General features: G+C 37.3%; 1 protein-coding gene across 1 annotated transcript in view; it reads right to left on the bottom strand.

Moving 5' to 3' along the window:
- The window catches only part of GABBR2 (gamma-aminobutyric acid type B receptor subunit 2), a 477,500-nt gene that overhangs the window by 146,521 nt on the left and 307,037 nt on the right, over positions 1–23,942 (bottom strand). The window contains exons 9-12 of the mRNA XM_064506758.1: positions 21,467–21,547; positions 18,143–18,293; positions 17,541–17,673; positions 6,117–6,224 (exon numbers count right to left, since the gene is read on the bottom strand). Coding sequence (XP_064362828.1) covers positions 6,117–6,224; positions 17,541–17,673; positions 18,143–18,293; positions 21,467–21,547 — 473 coding nt within the window. The remainder of the gene's footprint in view (positions 1–6,116; positions 6,225–17,540; positions 17,674–18,142; positions 18,294–21,466; positions 21,548–23,942) is intronic.

Raw genomic sequence — 23,942 nt, 5'->3', positions numbered from 1 at the left:
CACAGGGTGACAGCCAGCTGCTGACCACCCCATCCAGAAGATTTAGTACCTGGGGCTGCTCAGAGTGACCCATGTGCTCCCCTGACCACAATGAACATGAGAATAGCAGCTGGATCCTCTCTTACACCTTTTAATCTCCTCAGTTCGTGGACCACTGAGTATATGAATATGGGAGGTGTGGTGGCCAAAGAGGTGTTAAAAAATGAAGTAGGTAGGCAATGAACTAAAAAGCTTGAGAATTCCTGCTCTGCTACCCTCAGGTGACAAATTTGCCTCTCAAAAAGCTAAGAATACTACAACTACCCATCTTCCTCTGAAAACTATTCTCTAAAGCATAACAAATAATTCTGGCAAAAGCAGAGATTAATTCTCTTTCTCCATATTTGCACTTAACTATCTTATGCATGAGACCACCTTGGTCAATATTCCTACTACCTTTCTCATTTGCATTTTTTCTGTTTTAAGTGAAAAATTTCCTACAGAAAACTGCCTCTCTTATTATATAGTCCTAATGCATTCCCAGAGCAGACTCACTGTGTGTGCTCTATGACACAGACATGCTACAGAAAACTAAGACTGCATTTGTGTCCTATAATTCATATACAAATGGGGGAACAAATCAACATTGCAGAGATCTTAGTTTTAGCAAGGAAGGTTTCAATGATTGACTCTTTAGCCATAATAGTAGCATTTTAACATTTTAATGAGTCCTTTTGTTTTTATAGAAACTTAAAATAAAAAAGAAAAATTAATTTATACAGAGACCTACATGCATCAGCAAGAGGAACCTTTAAACCTTCTTTGCACACCTCATCAACTTCAGCTAAAAGAGTAACTCAGTTCTTCACAAGAACACAAGGCACATACTTTATCAGTAGGTTTGACAGATACTTACTAGTAGAAAAATAAAAGGTGAAACTCTAAAATCTTGTGCTCAGTTTTTATGCTCTGAAAAGAAGCCCACATTTCTGTGCAACCATTCCAACCAGTTCTAATTTCAACTTTTCTTGTTTCTTTTTCCTTTCCTACTCCTATGTTCCTTTCCTAGTCTAAGTCCGTACTCCTTAGGCCTGCCACCCTGCCTCTTAATTTCAGTCGTAATCTAATTCTAAACCAGACCTAGTGTCTCAGCTAGTTTGCTGCCTGATTCCTAAATCCAGTCTCTACAACTCATCATACTTAGGATTCTTGACCACTTATTACAGCCCCCCACGATCAATTCTTCGCTGGCTTTCAATCTTATTCTCTCTCTTCAGGAATTCTTATCCAAATCCAGTCTCCCTTCATTTGCTCCTCAACTTCTTTCCCTAGTCTATAGTCCCACAGCTTTTCTCTATTCTTTTCATTCAGACAGACTCCCATTCTTTTTGAACCTAATCTGATTTCTGATTCTCAGTCTCTTCCCTGTTCTCTGCCTCTCAATCCTGCAGTTCCAGCCTCCTTTTTCTGTGCTAGTGTCAGCAAAGTAGTCTGTACAAACCACCTACTATCCGTCTTTCCAGCGCATGAACACCACAACTGTTTTTAGAAGTCTTTTAAGGACCTGATAGGCTGAAAGTAAGAAAATAGGTTGCCACAACCTTACTGCGAAGTAAGCATAGCTATGTAGAGTCGGACCTGTACATAGTTTTCTTCTCTTGCAGTTGTTTGTAGCTTTCTAATCCTGAGATAGTACTCATATCTTTACTCAACACAGGTTAAGCTCTTTAATCCTTCTTCATCTGTGAGAAACGTATAATCACACAGTGATTATGAAATGTCATCAATGAGTAGAATAACATTGGCAAAACTATATTCACACAAGTCTTAGCAAAGGATGCTGTTTTTCCGCCCATTGTGCCCATATTTTGTGTTTATCATGGAACAACATTGTGACATAAAGATGTATTTTAAAAATGCCATTAGAAGTCTCCATTGGGGGTGAAAACTGAGTATACTTACAATATTGTCAGTGAAAGTTAGACACAAAATATCCCTCCCTTGATACCACACTTAAAGCACTAAGTACGAATGGACAAAGCTGGAATGTAGGACCTGTATCATAATGTTTTACTGTATCCATCTACAAATGGACAAATCCTTGTCTTTGTGGGGGCAGAATATATAAAGCTAATGGAGCCTTTAAAAGTTACTGCTTTGAATTTGTTATTTTTTTGGTATTTGGCAAAAGTGAAGGGGCTGTATTTGATATCCTGGAGTTGTACAAGAGCAGACACTACGCGGTACTGCTGTTTCTCTAAGGGACAGTGCAGTTTCCCTCAAAAAAAAGGCAACTTCTGTAGAGAACCAGTACTAAATGCGGTTTTGTCTCGACATTGCTGCTGCTGCTGCAGAGCTGCCGAGGCGCGTCAGGCAGTGTGCGCCGGCGCCCCCGGGAGCCGTACGTGAGGTAAACAACCTCATGCAGAAGGCGGCTTCTTGGGGAACAGCACATCTGGCACGAACTGCACGTACTCATTTGCAATCTGCACATGAGCAGGAGACCCCCAGATGCCCCTAGCATGTTTCTGGAAGGTTCCGAGAGGGTGGGCAGCTAATCTGCATGGGAAGTGAGGAAGCACCTCCCAGAGACAGGGCAAGAACCTATAAAAACTGCAGACTGTGTAAATGGGGGCGGGGGGGGGGGGTTGTTTGCTACAATTGGAGATCTCAAGTGGAGTCAGCGGAACATCATCGGACTCGGAGTGGCAGTTGCTAGTTTCTTTTCTCCTTTTCCAACTTTCTCTGTCTTTTTCCCTTTACCCTTGTTCCCCTCTCCCCTTCACCTTTCCCCACCTTTTCTCCCCACTCTGTTGAAAATAAAGTTAAAAGGTTATACGATATTTGACCGGTTTTAGCATCTTAATCTTGTCCTTGGGATCATAACGAAACCTTCCCAATATTGGATTGGGACAACTTCACAACCTTCCAAATTTCACCAGAAGGGGTGATTTCTTCAAACAGTCCTGCTAGTTAAAGCTTCACCGGGACACTACATGGTCTCCTGCCACTGATATTCCCTTCTCTCCTTTCATCCACTGCCAATCCTCCCTCCCCTACTGGTGAGGGAAACAGGGGCCTTGCCCACCTCTCCCTGGGCAGAATACTTAGCTGTCCCAGGCGACACAGAGGGGACTTATCAGAAACAGATTTGCACCTCAGTTATAAGTGTTATGATTATTACTAATTCTATTTTATTTTCCATTATCTTTACTAACATCTTTAAAAATAATTTATTTCTCCTTACTGATTTTATCATTTTCATCTGACAAAAATTGATTCCACTTCACCCCTTTGTTTCAAATCCAACTAAATTTAATATATTTTTAATTTGCTTCCTTTGAGCCCTATAAAGACCAAAGAGGGTAACAGAGCTCTGGGAATTTCATAATATTTGTCAGTTAGCAGCCTGGTAGCAGAAGTGTATTCTGAATTTCCTTGTTTATTTTTTCCAATGACAAAGGGGTGCATTTATAAGAAAGTGAAAATAAAAGAGAAAGCTGAGTTGTATAAATAGAAGTTAACAAATATCTCCACCTAAATCAAGATATCCTAAGGCATTTAGTTCCACTCTCCACTGCACTAAAATGGAGCTATACTGCATTATTTGCAATTCTATGTATTTTCTCACAATGAGAGAGAAACTGATTCATCTCTTCCCAAACCCATGACAACATGCATTCACCAAAAGTCTGGAAGCAAGCTTCTCCTATCTAATGAAGATAATTCATCAGGCGATGAATTTTACCACAGGTATAATGAATTCACCACAGGTGAATTATAGCCAAGTTATTTAAATCATTTTGTCACCTTGTATTCCTTGTATTGAAATGCACATCTGCTCTGACATGACATAGCTAATACAAGAAGCATTAATGTGTTTTTTTTTTTCCACGTAGTGTTACTCTTCTTTATTTGTCAGTTGAGATACTGTTTGTGAGAATTTGCATTGTCTAGGCTCCCATACATATAAAATCTGTACACTACAGTGTAGTGTACAGTGTGTCTGTACACTTCATCTATGGAAAATGGAAGTGTCCTTCTGGTAAGAAATAAGTAAAGTATATGATGTTTTTGAATCAGCTCTTAAATACAGTTTTATCCATCCTGGTGAACCAAAGACAGAAAATGCAGTACAAGTAAACATTCACTGTGCACTCACTTTTGCTTTTTTTTTTCCAGAAAATTGTACTGTTTTATGGTTCACATTTGCATTCTGAAATGGGATATCCAAATAAGGCAGACCAAGATTATTCTGTGAAATATCCATTCTTTCAAGTTCACAGAAAAAAATGCACTTCATTTCCAGGATATTGAATAAGATACCCTAATACCTTTAATGTTTCCAGTATCACTTGAAGTGAAGCAATTTGTTGGTCAGTGTCTAGATGTCTGAAGGTTTATCTCTACCACAGTTGCTTTTTAACTAATCTTAAATACTTCCTAAACACAATTCTGAATAAAAAATTGCAATTGGATCATATTATTTGTTACAGATTCTGCTACTTTTAATTCAAAGCCCACTTCATTACTCACATGGAAAGAGATGGGCTTGTTGAGGAATAGGCACTATATAGAATTTGAGGATGTTTAATTAACAGACAATTAATATTATTGTTGAGTAGCAATCTGAAGCTCTAAAATGAAATGTTTTCTAAAAAAAGATAAAGCAAATTCTTAGAGACAGTCCAGTAAAGTAACTGTTCTTTTCTAGTTGAAATAGCATATAGTGTGGAAATGATAACATTCTCAATATAATAAAGGTTATTAAGTAAATGCTGTTATTTTTTACACGGGCAGTATGTTGTGCAACTTCACTAACTTACAAGGATTTGTACCAATATAGCTGAAAGCAAGCTTTCAATTTCAATTTTAATTTTTCAGAAAGACAAAATACTGGCTCAGCTATTGGGTAAAAAAAAAATCTTTCATACAACAAGTCCAAGATTACTGAAAAAATATGCTGGACTTTGGTAGCACAAACTGGTATATTTTGGTGGGTTCTTTGCAAAGATACACACAGGGAGTGATTTCTAGCTTCTCCACTTCCATCCATCCAGGGTATCCTGATTCTGATACAGACATTACTTACAATTTTAGTTAATTTTAAGATACCTTTTTTTTTCCTCTTCATTATTTTGACATTGAATGATATTTGGCCCAAATCTTTTTAGGAAAAGGTATATCTTGTGGATACAGCAAATCTCTACATGCTCTAACTGTAGAAATAACATAGTACTAATAAAAAAATAATTCAGTTCTTCCATGACCATGCATGGGGGTGAGGGGAAAAAGAATCTGATGAGTTTTTGGAAAAGTCATTCTCTTTACTTTAGATGTAAATGTCTCTTTACCACTTATGCATATTTCAGCTGTACATACGAACTGTATTTGGCACTACTTCTCTATAATAATATTAATTTTGTTCCTGTGTTTCATGCACATTTCTCATAATGATTTTTCTGTTAAAATGATTTCTATTCAGCAGTCTCATTTTTAAATAAAACCATCTGATCAAAGGCACTTCATATGCAAAAAGAAGCTGCACTGGAAAAATATCAAAAGAACAATATGAAGATGAAATGCTTTGCTATTGCTAAGCCCAGTCCAATTGTTTACAGAAAATGTTCTGTACTAAAAATTCCTCATACCTCAGTGCCTCATTCTTAGTGCATGCTTATGCAACTTCCATCAAAATTAGAAAAAGGAAGGTGCATAAGCAGCACTTTATCTTGTCTCCTCCCAGCAGTCCATGAGAAACTTGTGTGCAATACCTCTATGCTAAACTGAGATATTCAGAAAACATTTCATAACAGCTAAGGATCTACTAGAAGGATGTGGAAACAGCATGTTAAATAAGAGTGAGGAACAGAATTTACTTTGAAAGTCTACAACTGTATCCACAGTCCACCTACTTTGTTTATACAGAATGAAAGGCTGCTGCTTGATCCCAACTCTCGGAGATTAAAAAGGAGTCAAAATGGAGATCAAGAAAGCCACAATCTCAAATTATTCAGGATATTTAAATGTGACACGTGAACAGAGTCAGCAAAAGTATGGCCATCCAGGAAAATGTAGCAAGACAATTAGAAAATGACTTTAAGAGAGCAATGAGAAAAGAGTTTACTTTCCCTCACCTTTTTCTTCATTTTTACATTTTTGAAAATTGCATGAACTCTCCATGTTTTTGCAAACATTGCACCAAATGCTGTTGTATATCCCACTGTAAGAATCCATGTTCGGACCTAAAAATATATATATAAAAAAAAAGGACAAAGATATTTAATTTTTGCTAGATAACATGCATAGCTTCATTTCAGTCACAATGTCATTTTTTTCTCACAACAGCTGAAAATCAGCTTAAACTAAGTTAAAACAAATTCACAAAAATGTTGACATTACAAAATCATCTTCTTCACTATTTTATTGCTTTTCTTCTTCTCCTCCTTCCATTCCTTCTCCAGCTATATCAAATCTGAATGCTGAATTCACAATATCTTCCACATATACAAACACAACTTTGTTACAATATTGTCTGTTTTTTCACTTTTATTGTGTTATGTGCAGGCAGAAGAAGGAACTAGTGGATGAAGACAAAAGATTGAGAGCAGAAAAACTAGCCAGAGAGCAACATTACAGCAACATTTTGAACTGAACAGATAAGTAAAGATGTTATTCAGGCTAAATAAGAGGAAATTGTATTAAGTGAGGTATGCACCAGTAAGGACCTACACCCTGAGCATTCTGGTAAGATAAGAAAAACTGACCTTAAAATTACCATGTAGGTAAAAGTGGAATGACGAGAACATAGCCTAGGTGGAAGACCTGAAACAACACCTGGAACTTGAGTCTAAGAGAAAAGGAGATGGTGAGGACATGCAGAACGGTGGACTGATGGGACCCGAAGCTGGCTACAGCTTTGAAGTAGACCCATGTAGACATTTTCCTTACAGTGAAATAGAAAACTAAATGACTTTTAAACTAAAGAAAAAAAAAAAAGGCAAGTTTCTTTTAGAATAAAAATTAGAAAGATTTCCTTCGTATTAGAGAAAACTCAAACTGATGAGGAAGGAAAGAACACAAGTTACAACAGCTTTTTATGCAATTCCCCACCTGCCTGCAGCATCCCTGTAGGTAGGTCTTGGCTTTCAGCCAAGCCAGTGACTTTCAGATTTGTAGCAAGCTCTGCACAGCCCCCTCAAGTTCCTTGGAAGTATCCCTTTCCGTGGCCCTTGAGGCCTAGCTGTTTGAAAGCTTTTCTGCCACAAACAGAGTTTTCTCCTTCCCAAAGAGGGACCACAGACCACAGAGCATGGCAGGCAGAAGACCACAGGAGAGGCACAGCAGGGAGCTGGAAGCCTACGACTTAAGCTCAAAGCCTGAAAAACCACAATGAAGAGGGGGGAACAACCTCCTCCTCCTCCCTCTAGAGATCCTGCCTGGGCCAGCTGTCAAAAAGGCGCACTGCATAAATGTGAACAAAGAAGTAAAAATAAAATGCATTGCACACTGCAGATGGAAAAACTGAGGGAGACACAATGGCTAAGAGAGGGGAAGGCAGCCTAGAAAAGGGGAAGGCAGTCTTTGTTCTGGCTATGTTAACCATACATCGCTGTCCAATAAAACTGGTTTTCATTGAAAGTTTCTGATTTGTGGAAACCAAGGTATTTTTTAAAAAAAGAATTTAGAAAACAATGTTTTGATGAACTAGAACCAGATTTTTCATCAGAAACCAGTTTGGTTTCACATCTGACTTCTACAGAGTCTGGATTCTTAATCTGTAATGCTGTGACATGCATACTGGTGTCAAGCTAAGTGGTGTAAGGTGCAGAACTTGGTAGTCTAAGATAAATATTAGGAATAATCTAAATGTTGCACTTCTAAGTCTGTGTTATCTAGTTTTTGCCTTTCCAGAGATCTTCTGCGTTTCAATTTTTGTGTTCAAAAATGGAATTTTTTTTTCCAAAATTTTCTGTGCAATAGAAATTGTGATTTTTAGTAAGCACTGGATATCAAGGAGGAGGAGAAAAAAGAAATGGACCCCCACAAGAGATATTGATAAAGCAATAAGAGACATAAGATGACTACAGTGCCTTAAAAAAAGTATTCATGGTCAATAGTGCTGAATTAGTGGAGGAAAGGACACACAAAATGATTCCACCTTTGGACTTGGAAAGAGGAGGTATTTGAAAATTCACTGAGATAAAGCACTATGGATCAGAAAGAATAAGAACAGACTGAAGGAGAGGAACGCAAAACAGATGTTGTATCCAGCATGCCCAGAGAGGGTATGACAAAAAGAAAGAAGAAAGTAAGATAGTGACTGGAGAGGCAGGTGAGATTAAAGGTGAGGGGGGCTGCTGGTCAGAAAAGGTAGAGAAGAACTGAGGGTACAGAATCACGGATTACAGATGGGAAGAAAGATAGAGGATGGAAAAGACAACTTACTTATCCAGTCTAGTGGCAGAGGGTTGGAATAATTGTTTACCAATTTGCATTCATGTATCTACCCTTAACAAAGATTTTATCATCTTCAAGCTAAACCATGAAAAACTCTCTGGGTATTCTTATTCTAACATTATACTCCATCCCTGTAGCCTATCAGGCTCCATAACCTTTGCCCACATTTTGGCTCTCTATGCACAGTAATTGGAGACTAAACATATAAAGAGTTTATATGAGCTGTATATACAGTTTGTATGAGCTGTAAGTAACCAACAAATAAATGTGCACTTTATTTTAATAAGTACACTTTATTTTGTATGGGGTCTTCTGGCAGGTTATGCCTGCCTGACTGAGCAAAAGGCACACTGGTTGAGCGGTAATTCACACACATACCTCCTCCCCTTGGCAGCATGTCCTGAATAAGAGCAGCTGATAAGACTGGAATGTGAGCATTTAGCAGCATGTGCTAATAGACTTCCAAAACTGCCTGAGAGGGTATGTGCCCCAAAACTGGTCAGCTACAGAGGGAGACAGCCATTGGCTGGGTTCAATAGCAACCAGGGAATCACCATAGACACCTGGAGAAAAAGGATTGCTTTCAGACCTTGAACCTGTATTTCACAAATTGCTGCTTAATCATGACATCAACAAAATCAGTACCGATCCCTATTTAACTCAAGACACATGAGTGGAGCAGTTTCTCCTTGTGGCATTGGTAAATTGGAGAAGGAATTGAATAAAAAGGAATTGAAAGTTAAAAAAAAAAAAAAGAAAAAGAACAGATATTTACAACAGTCTTTGACTGTTCATTATCCATCATTATACATTATGTTAATAACTTCAGTAAAACCAGAGTTCGATCAATTCTGATTTAAATACATATTTCATATCAACATGTTCATATTAGCCAGTTAATCTCTTTTTAACTTCACATCAACTGAGCTGTGATAACCATACTTAGCATTCAATCTTTTTGCGGCTATTAATAAACATTCAGCTCTTTTGTGTACAAGTTAGTGATATATTTGGCAAACAGATACATGGTATTTTCATGTCTCTAATAAGACTCTGTTTTCTCACTGAAACAGTAATTGCCTCTTGGGAATAGTAATAAATTCAGTTATGCTCATAATATGCTTCTAACTGGATATTCAGAAAAATGTTATTTTTATCATGTTCAGTTCAAAAAGTTGTATGTATTTCTGCTTTGGAGTATGCAAATTTTAATGTAACTATTGGCTATATTGGAAACCTTATGGTTCAAAGATATCAGGAGATTTTATCAAAATGTGATCTCTTTTACTGAGAATAAGAGGATAAATCTAAAATGAAAGTAAATTTTTAATTTTGAAGAAAATGACCTTGAACTTATCTGCTATAATTCATTAATGCAGCGAGCAAAATAAAAAAAATTCAACACTCAAAACACTTAAAAATCAAAAGCCAGAGACACATATAGAAACTAATACACAGGGCACATAGGACTTGCACAAAAAAATCATACTCTTAAATGTTATGTAGACCTCTAATACATACGTTGAAAGAACACAATAAAAATAATATCAATAATTGGAGACACGACTTAAGCCTACACTGAATTCCATCACCATGCTGCTATAGAGTCAATCAGTAATTCTCTCACGTAAGAAGTTTTTAATTATGTATTCCAACTGAAGAGACTGAGAAAGATCACTCTTCCCCCAGTAGCTACCAAATGAGCAGGAAAAGCACCTCCTTAAAAGATAGGAGACTTGCATTCAAATCTTTACTCTGAATCAGACACAAAACTTAAAAACAGTCCTATAGAAAGGTAACTTGCAAAAATAGATACTGTTTATCTTTTTCTTAAAAAGTTATATCATTACAAAATTCCTCACACTTTCACTGAATTTTAGGATGTACCTTCAGTTATCTGCTTATATTCCTTGGTTACTTAATTTACTGAGTGAGATGTTTAGACTAATTGAATTTATCTTCCAAAGCACCTGTTTTCTACTATTCGAGAACAAATCACAAATGTCAAAGGAGATATTATTACAATATATACAATAATCAAATATGTCTATACAGATGTTAAAATGCAGTTTCCATGTTTTCTTTTTCTTTAATTTCCTACGCTATTTTATTTTGCAGCCTATTTTTTTAAATATTATGCCAACATCCATGATTGCAATCTGTGCTTTTTATAAATTACTTAATAGAAGCTATTAACAAGTTTATTACTCATGGTAGCTGAAATAGTTAGAGGCCATTTATTTAGTGGACAACCCATCTGACCACCACCAAATAATGAAAGTGTCTCCACAAAGAACCAGACCATTCTGTTTCATTTTCCAGACAGTAGTTTGGAACAGAACAAACAAAAACTCCGTTTTCTAATATTAATGTTAAACCAAACATTGTAAGGTTTAAGTACTCCTGACTTTAGAATTGTGGAGACACTCTGTTTACAAACAAGAGCTTATATCTTGTAGGAGCATAAACTATAACGTGGACTCTTCTAAACTTTCATTTCCAACAAAAAGCCCCTCAAAAAGTGCTAAAGATCTTTTTTTTTAGAAAGGTTATTCTTCCATAATATTCTAAACACTGATAGCTGAAAAGCCATTTATAGTGTTACTTGCATCTGAATCATATTTCCTCTTAACCTTGAGCTTTAACTGGCTAGCCTACATTACAAAGTACAAATTCTACTATTAGTTATCTTCACAAAATTCCATACACACCTCTCCTATTATCTTCTTATCATAATAGTGAAGTGTTTTATATTTATTTACCCATGTAAAAGCTCTACAATGTTGTTTGATATTACAACTCAATACCAATAAAAGAAGCAATTTAATTGTGAACAATGAATTAGTAAAGGAAGATTAGCAAGTGGGGAAAGCATCAGAAACATCCAGAACAAACTCAGAATAATGGTAGGTGCTTCATAAAAGTTGTCCAGAAGAAATTATAGTCCCTTCTTGTTTATATACTCTAAGAATGAAGCAAGCAAACAAAAATACTCTTTTAGGTAGTGGTAAACTTTAGGATAAACAGTAATATTGTCTGAATTTATTTTAAATAGAATTACAATGACTATTAAACTGTATAAAATAATTAACAAGGTATCTTTGAAAATGGACTCAATTGATGAAATGTGTAAAATTTCAGTTTTAAAGAAGTTCTACTGTTTTCCCATCACAAGAACAAAAGCGATTTGACCACCATTGCACATGCATTCAGAAGACCATGCAGTCATGAACTGAATAGGAATGCCTGGGAAGGTGTTGAGCCCAAGAAAGCAATGACAAAAACTTCAAATGCAGTCGATTAAGAAAGTAGTGCATTTTAGTCTTCTGTTAAGTCATGAAAGAAAAAAAAATTAAAACAAGCCTCTGAACAAGCATATGCAACTCGCTCTCTTTTCTGTGTTGCAACTTCAAATTTGCTATACTCATCTGGTTTGCCAACATCAAACAAGCAAAAAGATCAGTGTAAAGAATTAGAATGAAGAATAAAAGATGCCAAATAACAGCAAGAAGAATTTCAATATGTGCTGGATCAAAAACTACACACTTCTTATAGCCAAGCCAGATGAATTCTTTTCTTTTATTAACAATTATTGAATGGATTAGTGAAACACTTTGGTTCTTTAAGTTATAACAACTTTTCCTGTCAATCAGCAAAATGTTTAGATTATGTTTCTGCAGAAGAACCACTCAAATTTAAGACTCTTGTAAGCATCATTTTGTCTGTTTCATGACCATTTTAATGTTTTATTTTAAATAAAAACTTTCAAATCTTTTGTCCATAGGACTTGACATCTCCAACATTCTCCAGCTTAGTTAATGAGACTCAGTCTGATTCATTTTGGCAATATCAATAATTAACTCATTTTGTACATGCACATGGTTGGAAGTTGCAGTGCCTACAGGGTTATTAGGCTGCAGCTGAACAGAAGTTCTCAGCAGCTTGGTGGCATCTTAGTATTAGACTTAGGCACTTTAGGCACTTAAAGTGACAAATGCATGAATAAACTCTGTTGTGGGTTTGTTTAGTCCTGGAGAGCACAATTATCTTTAAGTAGACAATTGCACTGATTTCTGTGGACTACTCATGGGCTTAAAATTAAGGACCTTCTATTGTTCTTGGCAAACTGGGAACATAAAGGATAATTAGAATGAATAAAAGTGTGTCATCTTAACATGTTTTCACTAGGGGCTTGATCCTCCTTCTATTAGCAACAGCAAAATTCCCATTGTGAGCAGAGGCAGGCCCCAATGAGTTCATCCATTTGAATTATACGTTTCACATGTTCATCACTCATCATTAAGAACAATAGTAGCAGATATACCCTAAGTGCTTCTGAAGATCTGGATGCATTTAAAGGTGAATAGTCACATCTTAAGGTACTGCTTAAGGAAGATAAGGTCTATATCATCTATTGTTGGCATGAATGTACCTGTTCTCAGAATGTCTGATTGAAAAGAACGCAAAGTCCAGATATTCACATGCTGTAGTGGGCAGCTGGGCTTTGCCAGTGGATATTTCCATCCTTTCCTTCTCTCTCTCTTTCTGTCTCTCCACCTCACTCCAAATGCTTATTCTTTCTTTGTGTACAAAGCCTGCCTCCAAATGCTTGCATCACAGCTGAGCATAACTGACTGAAACTTGAGAGTCTGAAAATGCTCTGGGATGGATGAGAGCACTACTGAACACAAGTGTGAAAAAGAAAAAAAATAATAGAACTGAAAAGCAATTGGCTCCAAGAACTTTCAGTGCATTTTGGCAGAGCCTCAATGCCAGTGTAAAGATGGCTAACGGAGCTTAGAGTGGTCACTGCAGATACCAGCCTTACTTTCAGAACATCATCAGTTGCCAGTGAACCTCACGCACTCTGTTTTACCTTATTCAAGGCAAAACACTGACAAGACACAGTGACATCACCAGGACATCTGCTTGGTCTTAATAATTCATATCAATTATGCTGATTAGCGAGTACACAGTAAAGCATGCCGAATTCTAGTGACCGTGTAAACTGCAGGACTTAGATCCTCTTTTTGCCCGTCTAACACCTTTTCAGAACTCCAGCATACAAAGGAGACTGAAAGCCAGTAGGTATCTCCAGAGAAGACTTCTCCCAGAATGGTGTGAATCCTTATAGACCTATCCCAAATAGCTCCCTTGCCCCTACTCTATTGCTCAGTCACCTACACAGAACACCTTCTAGGACAAAAAGTGCTGCTGCACATCAGGGCCACAAGGACTGGTGAGAAGGAGAGCCACTCAGTCTACCACCAGCTAGTAGGCTAGACCTTTCTGGGTAGAGACTATGGATGCTCTGTAGCAACCTGGAGTATTTACAACAGCCTTCTTTTCAGACTCAAACCTAATCAGATGTATCTGAATAAATCTGATTAATAAAATTAATAAAAAATTAAAAATTAATAATTTTATTTATTTGTTTCTTGAGGGAGAGGAGAGTTCAGCAAGTTCTTCTTAGGGTCATACTAGCCTTTCATTCTGTAGCAGCTCCAATTTGCAAAAACATTATTAGTCTTAAATGCAAAGCACAAAATCCTCAGTAGAAGGTATTACAGAAATCTAAATATTATGATCATATTTAATATTCCATTTTAGCTATCTTTACTAGCATGTCAGCTTAACCTCTAGTCACAGGTATGTCACTGGCAGTGCTAATTTCTAGTCTTTCTTCCATGTAATGAAGGCTTTCAATTATTTTTCCACTCACTTGCATTTTTCCAGTTACTATCACATCTTGTTTCATGCCCTTGCTTCTAACTTCTCTTTTGTTCTGACACTATGCTAATTCTGAGATTCAAAACAAAGATAAATAATCTTCTTCCTCTCTCCCTCCCTTATGTCCAAAGTATTTTCTAGTTTGGCATACATATGCATTTAATGGACTACTGCATTTCTTTTCCTTTTTCTATGCAATCAATGAAGTTGCTATTAAGTATCACATGGCCTACCTGTTCTATACTGTACTCACCACTTTCTCACTCTCTGTCTCAGTTTCTTTACTAGCATTCACTACATCAGTTTTAATTCCATGTATTTGGAGTTTTACAATATGACATCTGGACTTCTGTAATTCAGAGTGGAAATAAATAATGCCATATTTGGTATTATGAATTCCTAACATAGGAAAACAAATTACTATATTTTTAAGTATACTTGATTACTTTTACATAGAAAATGGACATACTAAGATCTTTTTGGAAATCAACTCCCACTATAGCAAACACTGAACACTACATAATTTTGAAGACTTGTATAATACCACTTTTCAGCAAATTATTTGACCATATGTTTAAAGCACTTTGCTGACACTCAAATACATTTAACGCTTGGTTCTGTATTTCAGGATATTGACTAATATACCACATCCACCTACTGTTCTTACAGAGTAAAGAACAGTGCTACAACTTATCAAAGAAATCCTTCAAATTTTCAGGTATTATTGCTATAATTTTATATTATGCTTCAGCGTCCTTGGAATATTACAGCATAAAACATGCCATATGTAGATGTAGGTTATAGAGATGTCAGGAAAAAGAAACAGAGATTATTAAGCACTTCACTCTCCAAGCAATACTACAAACAGTGTGTTACAGAGGAAGACAATAGATTACATGCACAGTAGATTTGGAATGCAATACCTCAAATTTGGAAGCCATTTTTCCTGAACTTTGTGGGTAGATTCAGGAGAATTTAAGGATCTTCTCTAAGTAGTAGAGCTTATCAAAAATACAAGAACTTAAGTACTGTTTGTTATGCATTTTAGTAGACCTTGTAGTCATTTTAAAATGTATTAACAAAACAGAAAAGGGAGAGTTGGATCTTAGCAAAATGAGATTCTGTTGCATCTTTTATTCCTTGCACAAATGTAATCAGAAAACAACACTGAGATAGAAGGATCACCGTAACCATATATACAGCACCTAATTGAAGATGTTAGCATGTATATACTGCTACTCTGGTGAGATATAATTGTTTTTGAAATATGGAAGACAAAGAGGGAGATTACTTGGCTTAGAGAGGGCACTAATGACAGCTTTTTAGTTTTGCATGTGACTGTAAAAGCTGAACCAAAATTTTGTCTTCTTCACAGAAGAAATCTCTCCTCTCCCTCCATAGACATAGCTCTTCTCTGTGCCTGAAATGTAGTTGTTACAGTTATACCCACACGTTTTTGGCTTAATGGCTTTTTGCTACCACTCTCTATTGTAGTCAGTTCTTTCTAAAATGAGAATTTTAAACTAATCTCTGATATGACTGGAATGGGTAATTAAAATCATCCATTTCCACTGAAATGGATGATCAGGAAAGATTTGTACTAAGCCTGACCCTACAAGAACCAGTATCTGTAAGCAGACCTTCTTAAATCAATAAACATGCTGCCCATTGTATGGAGATTGATGTTCTTTACATATCCTCAAAAGTATGCAGTGTACCCACCACTGATAATTGACAGTGGATGTTTCTGGTGGAAGGAGGACGAACAGAAGAGTTACAGAATAGAACAGTGGGTTTCTGTCTGCCATATTTATGAATTCCCCAGCATTAATTTATTGTTTCCTAGATCCAGGGAAAGTGTGTTGCCACAGTCAATGGTGGCCATGGAAAGATCATTTCTGAGAGAAGCCTAAGCTATCCCCTGAAAGAACTTTTAATTGGAGAAAGCAAGTTTTCTAAGAATTGTTTCAGTTAGCAAGAAGTTGGGAAAAATATTCCTGATTGATAGGTTCCTTCAGAAGGTTTTCTTGCATCTATGATTGCAATGCTGACAAAGCTGAGATTCATGCTAAGATACGTGAGTAGCCACATACAGGAAAGCAGTACCAGAAATGTTCCTGTACTTCAGTGAAAACCTGGAAATACCCAAGGCTGGGGAGGAATGTCACAACCCACATTCTGCTGATTTAATTATATTTTAAAAAATTATATTTTAAAAAACAAACAAACAAACAAACAGAAAAGCTCTATTCAAGGTATATGGCAATACTTTAAAGTCTGGCTTTAAGAACACAGTATTTTCTTTCCCCTTTTATTATTCAGTTAGGTAAAGCAGTTATCTTTTTCAAATGCTTGTCCAGATCTTTCCCTGTATGACACTTAGTTTTGTTACTCATCTTGTCCAACAAACAAAGAATTATTTAACTAAGATAATGTACCAGATACTACTTTAGAAATTAAAATATATATATATACAAGAGAGACATAAGGTAAGACTGAATAAAGCAGCCCTCACTTAAATCTTGCTGCATTTAGAGTATGAGAGTGGAATATTTAGAATATGAGAGTGAAGGTTGCATTTTGAGAAGCAAAGTAGAGAAAGCTGACAAAATGACTAGATATCTGAAAAATCATAGTTCTGAGGCACAGCATTTTGAAAGCACTGGTTTTTCAGAGTTAAGACTGAGCTCTGTTTCACATATAAAAGAAGGGCTCAAATTCTTTGTTTTACATAACTTACTTATTCTGCACAGAGACCTATTTCCTAGAACATCCCCATGCTGATAAGTACCTCTGGTTCCCATTTTCTTTCCTTCCAGTTTGCAATGCTTGGGCTAGGCAAACAACGCTACTTCAAGAGAAGGGTTGCAGACAGCCCAGTCATACAATGGCCTACAGCCTGGCAGTGAATTCTGAATTCAAGCCCCTTGAGGCTGAGGAGACATTAGGACCTACAATTTCCACTTCCTGCTACTATATTCTTCTGCAAAGGAGAGTGAGAAAAGACTGGGAACTGATATCACCAAAAAAAGTCTGAATAAAAGGCCTAGACAAGCAGCAGTCATGAAATGTAACATAATAGGGAATCTATAATATACATATATCTCTTATGTAATATACATAACATAATATGGAATCTATATATTCACATTTACGCTTCTAGCCTGTGGCCCAATGAACCTGAAACTTTCACTAATATTACAGAGTTGTACATGTCTCAGAATTTGGTCCTAAAAGATATCCTGGGAACAAATTAAGAATATCAGTGATTAAATGGAATGAGGACATCCAACTACTACATTTTTCTGTTTGTACATCTTGCAGAACTTTCTTCATGAGCATCTTAAACTACAATATATGGAATTACTTACTGTACAAAGTGTCTCAAATGTCTTTTCAGAGACAAAGGATCCATCAAGGCCAAAAAGAAAAATAGATGCATAAGAAAGCATTCCTCCAAGGATAATAAGGTTGTTCATGTAGGGACTGGACATCTTTATTAGCCTACGGACAAAAGGTGATAGTGCATTAAAGGGGAAAAAAAATATTGCTATGCTATTAGAGCAAAGAAGAGCTTTCTATAACACTGACAAATCAGGCAAATAGATAACCCTTCTTGTAAAACTCTATGAAATCCACAAGCCCACAAACTATTTGTTTTCTTTATAAGGCCTATCATTGCTTTAGGTTATTGAATGCTCAGTAAAAAATATATCCTGTTTTACTGATGGATTAGCTAGCTGGGGTTAATGCACAAAGGGGAAAAAAATTTAAATCACATTTTCCAATGACAAGTAAAAGAACCTGTCATTGTTTCCATGTGAATATACTACACAGCAGTTTCATTAAAATAGTTCTAAAATATGATCTTCATACAGTTTTAATATTTTCCTTACATATATATTGATTACAGACTTTACAAATGTGGCACTTAAAATATGAAGTTATGACAGAAGTCACATGAATGCCTTACTTCTGATTTCTGTTTTTGATGTTGAAGAACAAGAAAGCACCGGCCATTATCATTCCTAGGATAGTGAGAGCTGAAAGGATGCTGTAGAGAGGAAGAGAGATCTTGCGTAGCTCTTCTTGTATAATTGTTTTGTCCTTTGGAGGCTCAAGTCCTATAATTGCAAGAAGAAAAATAGACTAAAGCTGAGTCAGATGTAGAATTTTTTTAAGAAATTATACCTCTCCTCAGTATTATACTCACAACAGATTTAGCAGATGTAAGCCACAGCTGTAGCTGATGAAATATCACTAACTTTGAAAGACATGTTAGTCAGATATGATTGACAAGGTTTGTATTTCTGGAGCAGGTGAACACCTTTTTTGGGGAGAAAAGAAAAAAAAAGATTCACCCTCCCCCTTCCCCCAAACATATGTTCACTCTATCTTCATGTTAAAGGCTAAGTAAACAGTAAAAAGCATACTATAACTGTAAAGTTTACCAGGAGGTTATGATTTCCTGCAGCAGAAAAATGAGGAGACAGAGGACACGGTTTCTCACCATCTTTTCCTTGTCGCCTGGGCATGTTCTAAAGGCCCCACTAGATACCTGCCATGGCTGCAACCAACTGAAATAAAGCTAAAACAGAGAAGTTTGCTATTCTGGCTTAATCAGTCACTCAATATTAACTCCTTCTTCACTGAAGAGAAATGTGTCAGAGTGCCTCGTGGGCTGGCAGCTCCCTGGGGCTGGGGCAGACTGGCACACCCAGCCCAGGCAGGGACTCAGGACCCTGGCTGGGCTGAACTGGAGCCCCTGGACCATGAGTGGGGGTGGATGGAGGCCTCAGGGAGGCACAGTGGGTAACGAAGACAGACCCACTTCTCAAATCCCTGCAAATGTGACCTGAACCTCTGAACTTAAAAGCTATGCTTAAAGCCACATACTTGATTGACACTCAGCTCCCACCAATTAAAGGCTTTTTGGTTTAATGAGAAGAATTATTTTCTGACAACTATAATAAAGCTCTGCATTCCCCACTTGTTCTCCTGACCTATCTTATCTACTTACTAAAATTTTCCTTGGTGCAGGGACAAAAGACCTATGACAAAAGACCTATGACAAAACCTCTTGACAAAAGACCTATTGCATCACTGACTTCCTTCAGAAAGAAATTTTGCATCCAAAAATGTCTGAGCCTGTCCTTACCACATAAACTCTCTGTGGAGCTGTGGAAAGATTTCACAAGGGCAGGCCTGCTTCCTATCATGAAACAGCTGTATAGACAAACCTGACTAGCAGCTGCCATAGCTAAATTTCGTGTCCACTCTTCTGCTGTACACCTAAAAAAAAATTTAAGACTTTATGCAGTAGAAAACATTTTATCCATACCAGTTCAGCTGAAATGATTCAGACGGTTGAACCTTCTCATGCTTTGGCCTTTACATTTCTTTGCAAAAGAAATCCCTTTTAGCTGTTCATCATAATAAAGTGATAGTCAAGGGACCATTTGCTGATTTGATATTGGAGAAGAATAAGGGAGATTTTACATTTTTCCCCTTCTCACATCAGGGCATGCATTAACAAATTACGTATTTGTATGACACTTTCCACAGAATTAGGCAATGACTAACAAGCCAAAAATACAGTAAGGCATGTGCCTGAATTAAGAGAAATGATATTAAAGAAATACATTGAAAAAAACTACAATACTTAAAATACAGAGAGTATATTGATGATTGGTATTTATTAATCATAAACAATCAGTAATTCTGTAAAATACATTTTCTTGTTTGTAGAATGGCCATTCAATTCTATTGCTTTTAATATTGTGAATGGCTGCTCTCTGGTGTGTAATTTTACACAGTGCTTTAGACAGGCTATAATTACTAGGCTTCATTTCAAATACTTAAAGAAACTAAGACTTTTATACTGTATGGTAAGTGCAACAACAGTGTCCTCCATACCATTTACATCACTGCTCCAGCCAATAGTTAGTGTGGGGGTGTGAGGAGGACTCACTGTGAGCTGCATAATGCATCTGTAAGACAAACCTTAGACAGGCTACATGTGAAAGAAACACCAGATGCAGCCAGAACAAAAGCTAAGAGTCTGACCCTGCAGAAATCCTGAATAGTGCATTTTCCTATTCTTTACTGTCCAAAAAGGCATGGAGTTAAGAACAAAAAATTGCCTTTTGTTATTGAGTTCAACCTGCATATATCCTTTGGAAATTAACGGTATTAAATCAGTTTTCAATTGCATCATCAATTCCTCCTTCCAGCAAAAATAATCTGCTGAGTTTTTTGTTGTCCTGCAGCTGGTAGTCCTGTCCACTGAAGGCTGCCAGAAGGAAAGATGGAGAGCTTGAGGGGAGTCATGGATTAGATCACTGCAGTGAAACTCTGGTCGTGCTCATGCAAAGTTCAGGTGTCTGCTCCTGGGAGACAGGTGTAGTAGAGGACTGGATATGGCAGTTTGCTACGTTCACAGGGGAAACTACACAGAACTCATGAAGCTGACTTAGCTTTACCTTGTGTTACTGAATTGCACCATAATAGCCGGGTTTCATCTTAATTACTAGCTTTCCAAAGAATCTACATATCTATATACAACAGGAGAGATCCTTAATTAATTTCCACTGACATTGGTCTGCCATGATTATCTATATGTCTGCACTGCAACTGCTGTGAGGGCAGAGGAAGTCCTCATGTTAACTTTGGAGCAGCCTGGGAAAAAAGTGTTGAAAAGACAATGGCAAAATTAGCTATATGGCTGCCATGGCCCCTGGGAGGGCTGCTGGGCTCCTAGTCCCAGGCTGCTGGGGCTATCTCTCAATGGCCACCTTAAAGCTACCTTTGGTATGTTGAAATACTATTTCCTAACTGCCTAACAGACACGTCCCAAAGAAAAACAACCACCTCCTTTTCGTCTGCAAACACAGCACACAGGAGCACCCCTCAGGTGAGATGAACTGGGGGAGTGGGAAATGGGGATGAAATTAGATTATTATTGCTTGAAGGAGATGAAATAAAAGAGATATCCTGTGGCTTGCTGAAATAACAAAGAACATTTGTGTACACATATCAATTTCAATTTGCCCCAGTTATTAGAATAGAAAACAATTACACAGTATCAAAACACTGCAATTTTCTGTTTAGAATTCTCCTTCTATTTTCCTGCACGTACCAGTAAAATATGAAATAGCTCAATTCTTTCTCTTTTTATACAGTTTCATAGTTATTCAATATTAAAAATCCTAACAGTAATCTAAACAGCATACACTCTTACAAACTATATGTAGCAATCCATGTAATTCCTGTATCTCTTTCCAGTTTTGTGTCCTACCTTGGAACCTGATGCTGTTATTGATTATTTCCAGTGTGTCAGCTACGGCATTATACTCTCCCACCTTCACTTCTTTTCTTTCTGCAAGAAACAAACAAGAGTGATTGTTTGTGGCAGTTCACATATTCTTGATTACTTAACTGCTTTTGTCTTCTTTTTGACAGTATGTTTCTTTCACATAATCACAAAAAAAAATCTCAAAGAAAAGAAATATTCCTGATGTGCACGAATTATTAAAGCAGGCAGCTAAAATCATTAAAAGAAGTATTTCTGAATTTTTAGAGAAATGAGAAGTATTTTTAAGCACTCATTTACGTTAACAGGAAATGATTGTAGCAGGACACAAACATATCCAGCCTAAAAGTCACACACAGTTACTGGCTGACACTGAGTAAGACACTTTGCTGGAAGAACAGATATGGCTATCCATGCCATAATCACATGTTCCGCACCTATTTAAACAACTAGGACATCTCGCTTAGTGAAGTATTTCCCACAGGAGTCATAGTGGCAGGCTCCAGCCAGTATGGAGTAGACTGGCTAGTTAATAAATATGCTGGGAATCTAATCTCTTATTCTAACTGAGAATTAATAACTTTGTACACTGACTGCAAAACAGTCTGTATAATTAAAGCCAGCTTGCACTTGAGCTAAAATATTTACTGTTACTCTCATGTGCTCTTTTGGGACTATAGTTGTATATATGGCCTTGTTCCTAAAGGATTTAAGTAATGCAGATATGGAAACTTCATATGTTTGGCTATTGTCCTGGTCACTTATTTTCAACTCCATCACACATTCGTCCCAGCCTTCTGATGGCATCTGGCACAAACTGATTTCTGCTATTTCTTATAGGTTTTTGGTATTGCTTAGAGGGGCATGGATTTACTAAATCATCGCTTTTATACTAAGCTGTTTACCTTTTGATGAAAAATACATAAATCACAGGCACCTTGGTTACAATTCTCTTAGATGAGCTGCTCAGCGGTGCCAAAATTTTTCTTTCAGGCCTCTACTTCTGGGCATGCACAATCCAATTTACATTTAAATTCCGAGCTCATGACCCTATTTGTGATACTGGTTTTGGGAACTGATGATCTTGAACTGGATGAGCAGTTTGAAAAGGCTATATTTTATCCAACAACTCCACATCAACCTTTTCTCCTTTCTCACTCAAAACTTTTGTGCGCTGCTCAGCTCTGCTGAATGGAGCTGCTAGCTCTACAGGCTGGTTAATATTAATCTGAAAGCTCACAGGAGGCAAAAGTTTTCCTTGTATAAGCCTCACTTATTATTGTTAAAACCGTACATGCAGAACTGTACACTAGGCTTGGGCTGCAAACCCGGCAGACGTACCTAGGCATTTTCCATAACTCCATCGAAAGTTAGAGTTTGCACTTCCAAAAACTGACTTTCCTTTTACATAGATATGATCCATTTGTGGTGTTCTGAGACTAATTTGAAATAAAAGTGCATTTTCCTAGTCTCCAGCACCAGCTTTACAAGGCCCATCCACACAAACTTCTTTTCCACACAGTATAACATACACTTAGAGGGTAAAAAGAAGTTTATGCCTCCTGTCACAGACTGAAAATTCTTTGAGAAATAGATATATGCATAAATATTTGTCTCTATTAAATAATAAAATCTTCACAGTAGTAATCTATATATTAAAATGGTTACTTCTTCTGCAGATGATACAAAACGGGGAGAAGTGGCTGATACACTAGATGGTTGTGCTGCCATTCAGGGGGACCTGGACAGGCTGCAGAAATGGGTGGAGAGGAACCTTGTGAAGTTCAGCAAAGGCAAGTGCAGGGTCCTGCACCTAGAGAGGAATAACCCCATATACCAGTACAGACTGGGAGCAGACCTGCTGGAAAGCAGCCCTGCAGAGAAGGACCTGGGAGTCCTGGTGGACAAGTTGAACATGAACCAGCAATGTGCCCTCGTGACAAAGGTCATGCCCAGGCCAACAGCCTGGGTTGCTTTAGGAAGAGCATTGCCAGCAGATCAAGGGAGGTGATCCTTCCTTTCTACTCAGCCCTGGTGAGGCCACGTCTGGAGTGGTGCATGCAATTCTGGTTCTCCGGTACAAGACAGACATGGATTTACTGGAGTGAGTCCAGCAAAGGGCTACAAAGATAATAAAGGAGTTGGAGCTTCTTCCATACAAGGAGAGGCTGAGAGAGTGGGACTGTTTAGCCTGGAGAAGAGAAGACTGGGGGGGGGGGGGGGGATCATATCAATGTTTATAATATCTTATTATATCTGAAGGGAGGGTTTAAAGAGAACAGAGACAGACTCTTCTCAGTGATGCCTAGTGACAGAATGAGAGGCAACGGGCACAAACAATCACAAGACATTCCATTTGAACATAAGAAAACACTTCTTCACTGTGAGAGTGGTTGAACGGGCTGTCCAGAGAGGTTGGGGAGTCTTCATTCTTGGAGATATTCAGAATCTGACTGGACAC

This window comes from Dromaius novaehollandiae, chromosome 2 (assembly GCF_036370855.1).
Source record: "Dromaius novaehollandiae isolate bDroNov1 chromosome 2, bDroNov1.hap1, whole genome shotgun sequence".
NCBI classification, from domain to species: Eukaryota; Metazoa; Chordata; class Aves; order Casuariiformes; family Dromaiidae; genus Dromaius; species Dromaius novaehollandiae.
The sequence above is the reverse complement of the archived record's forward strand: the minus strand, read 5'-3'. Positions and strand labels throughout refer to the sequence as shown.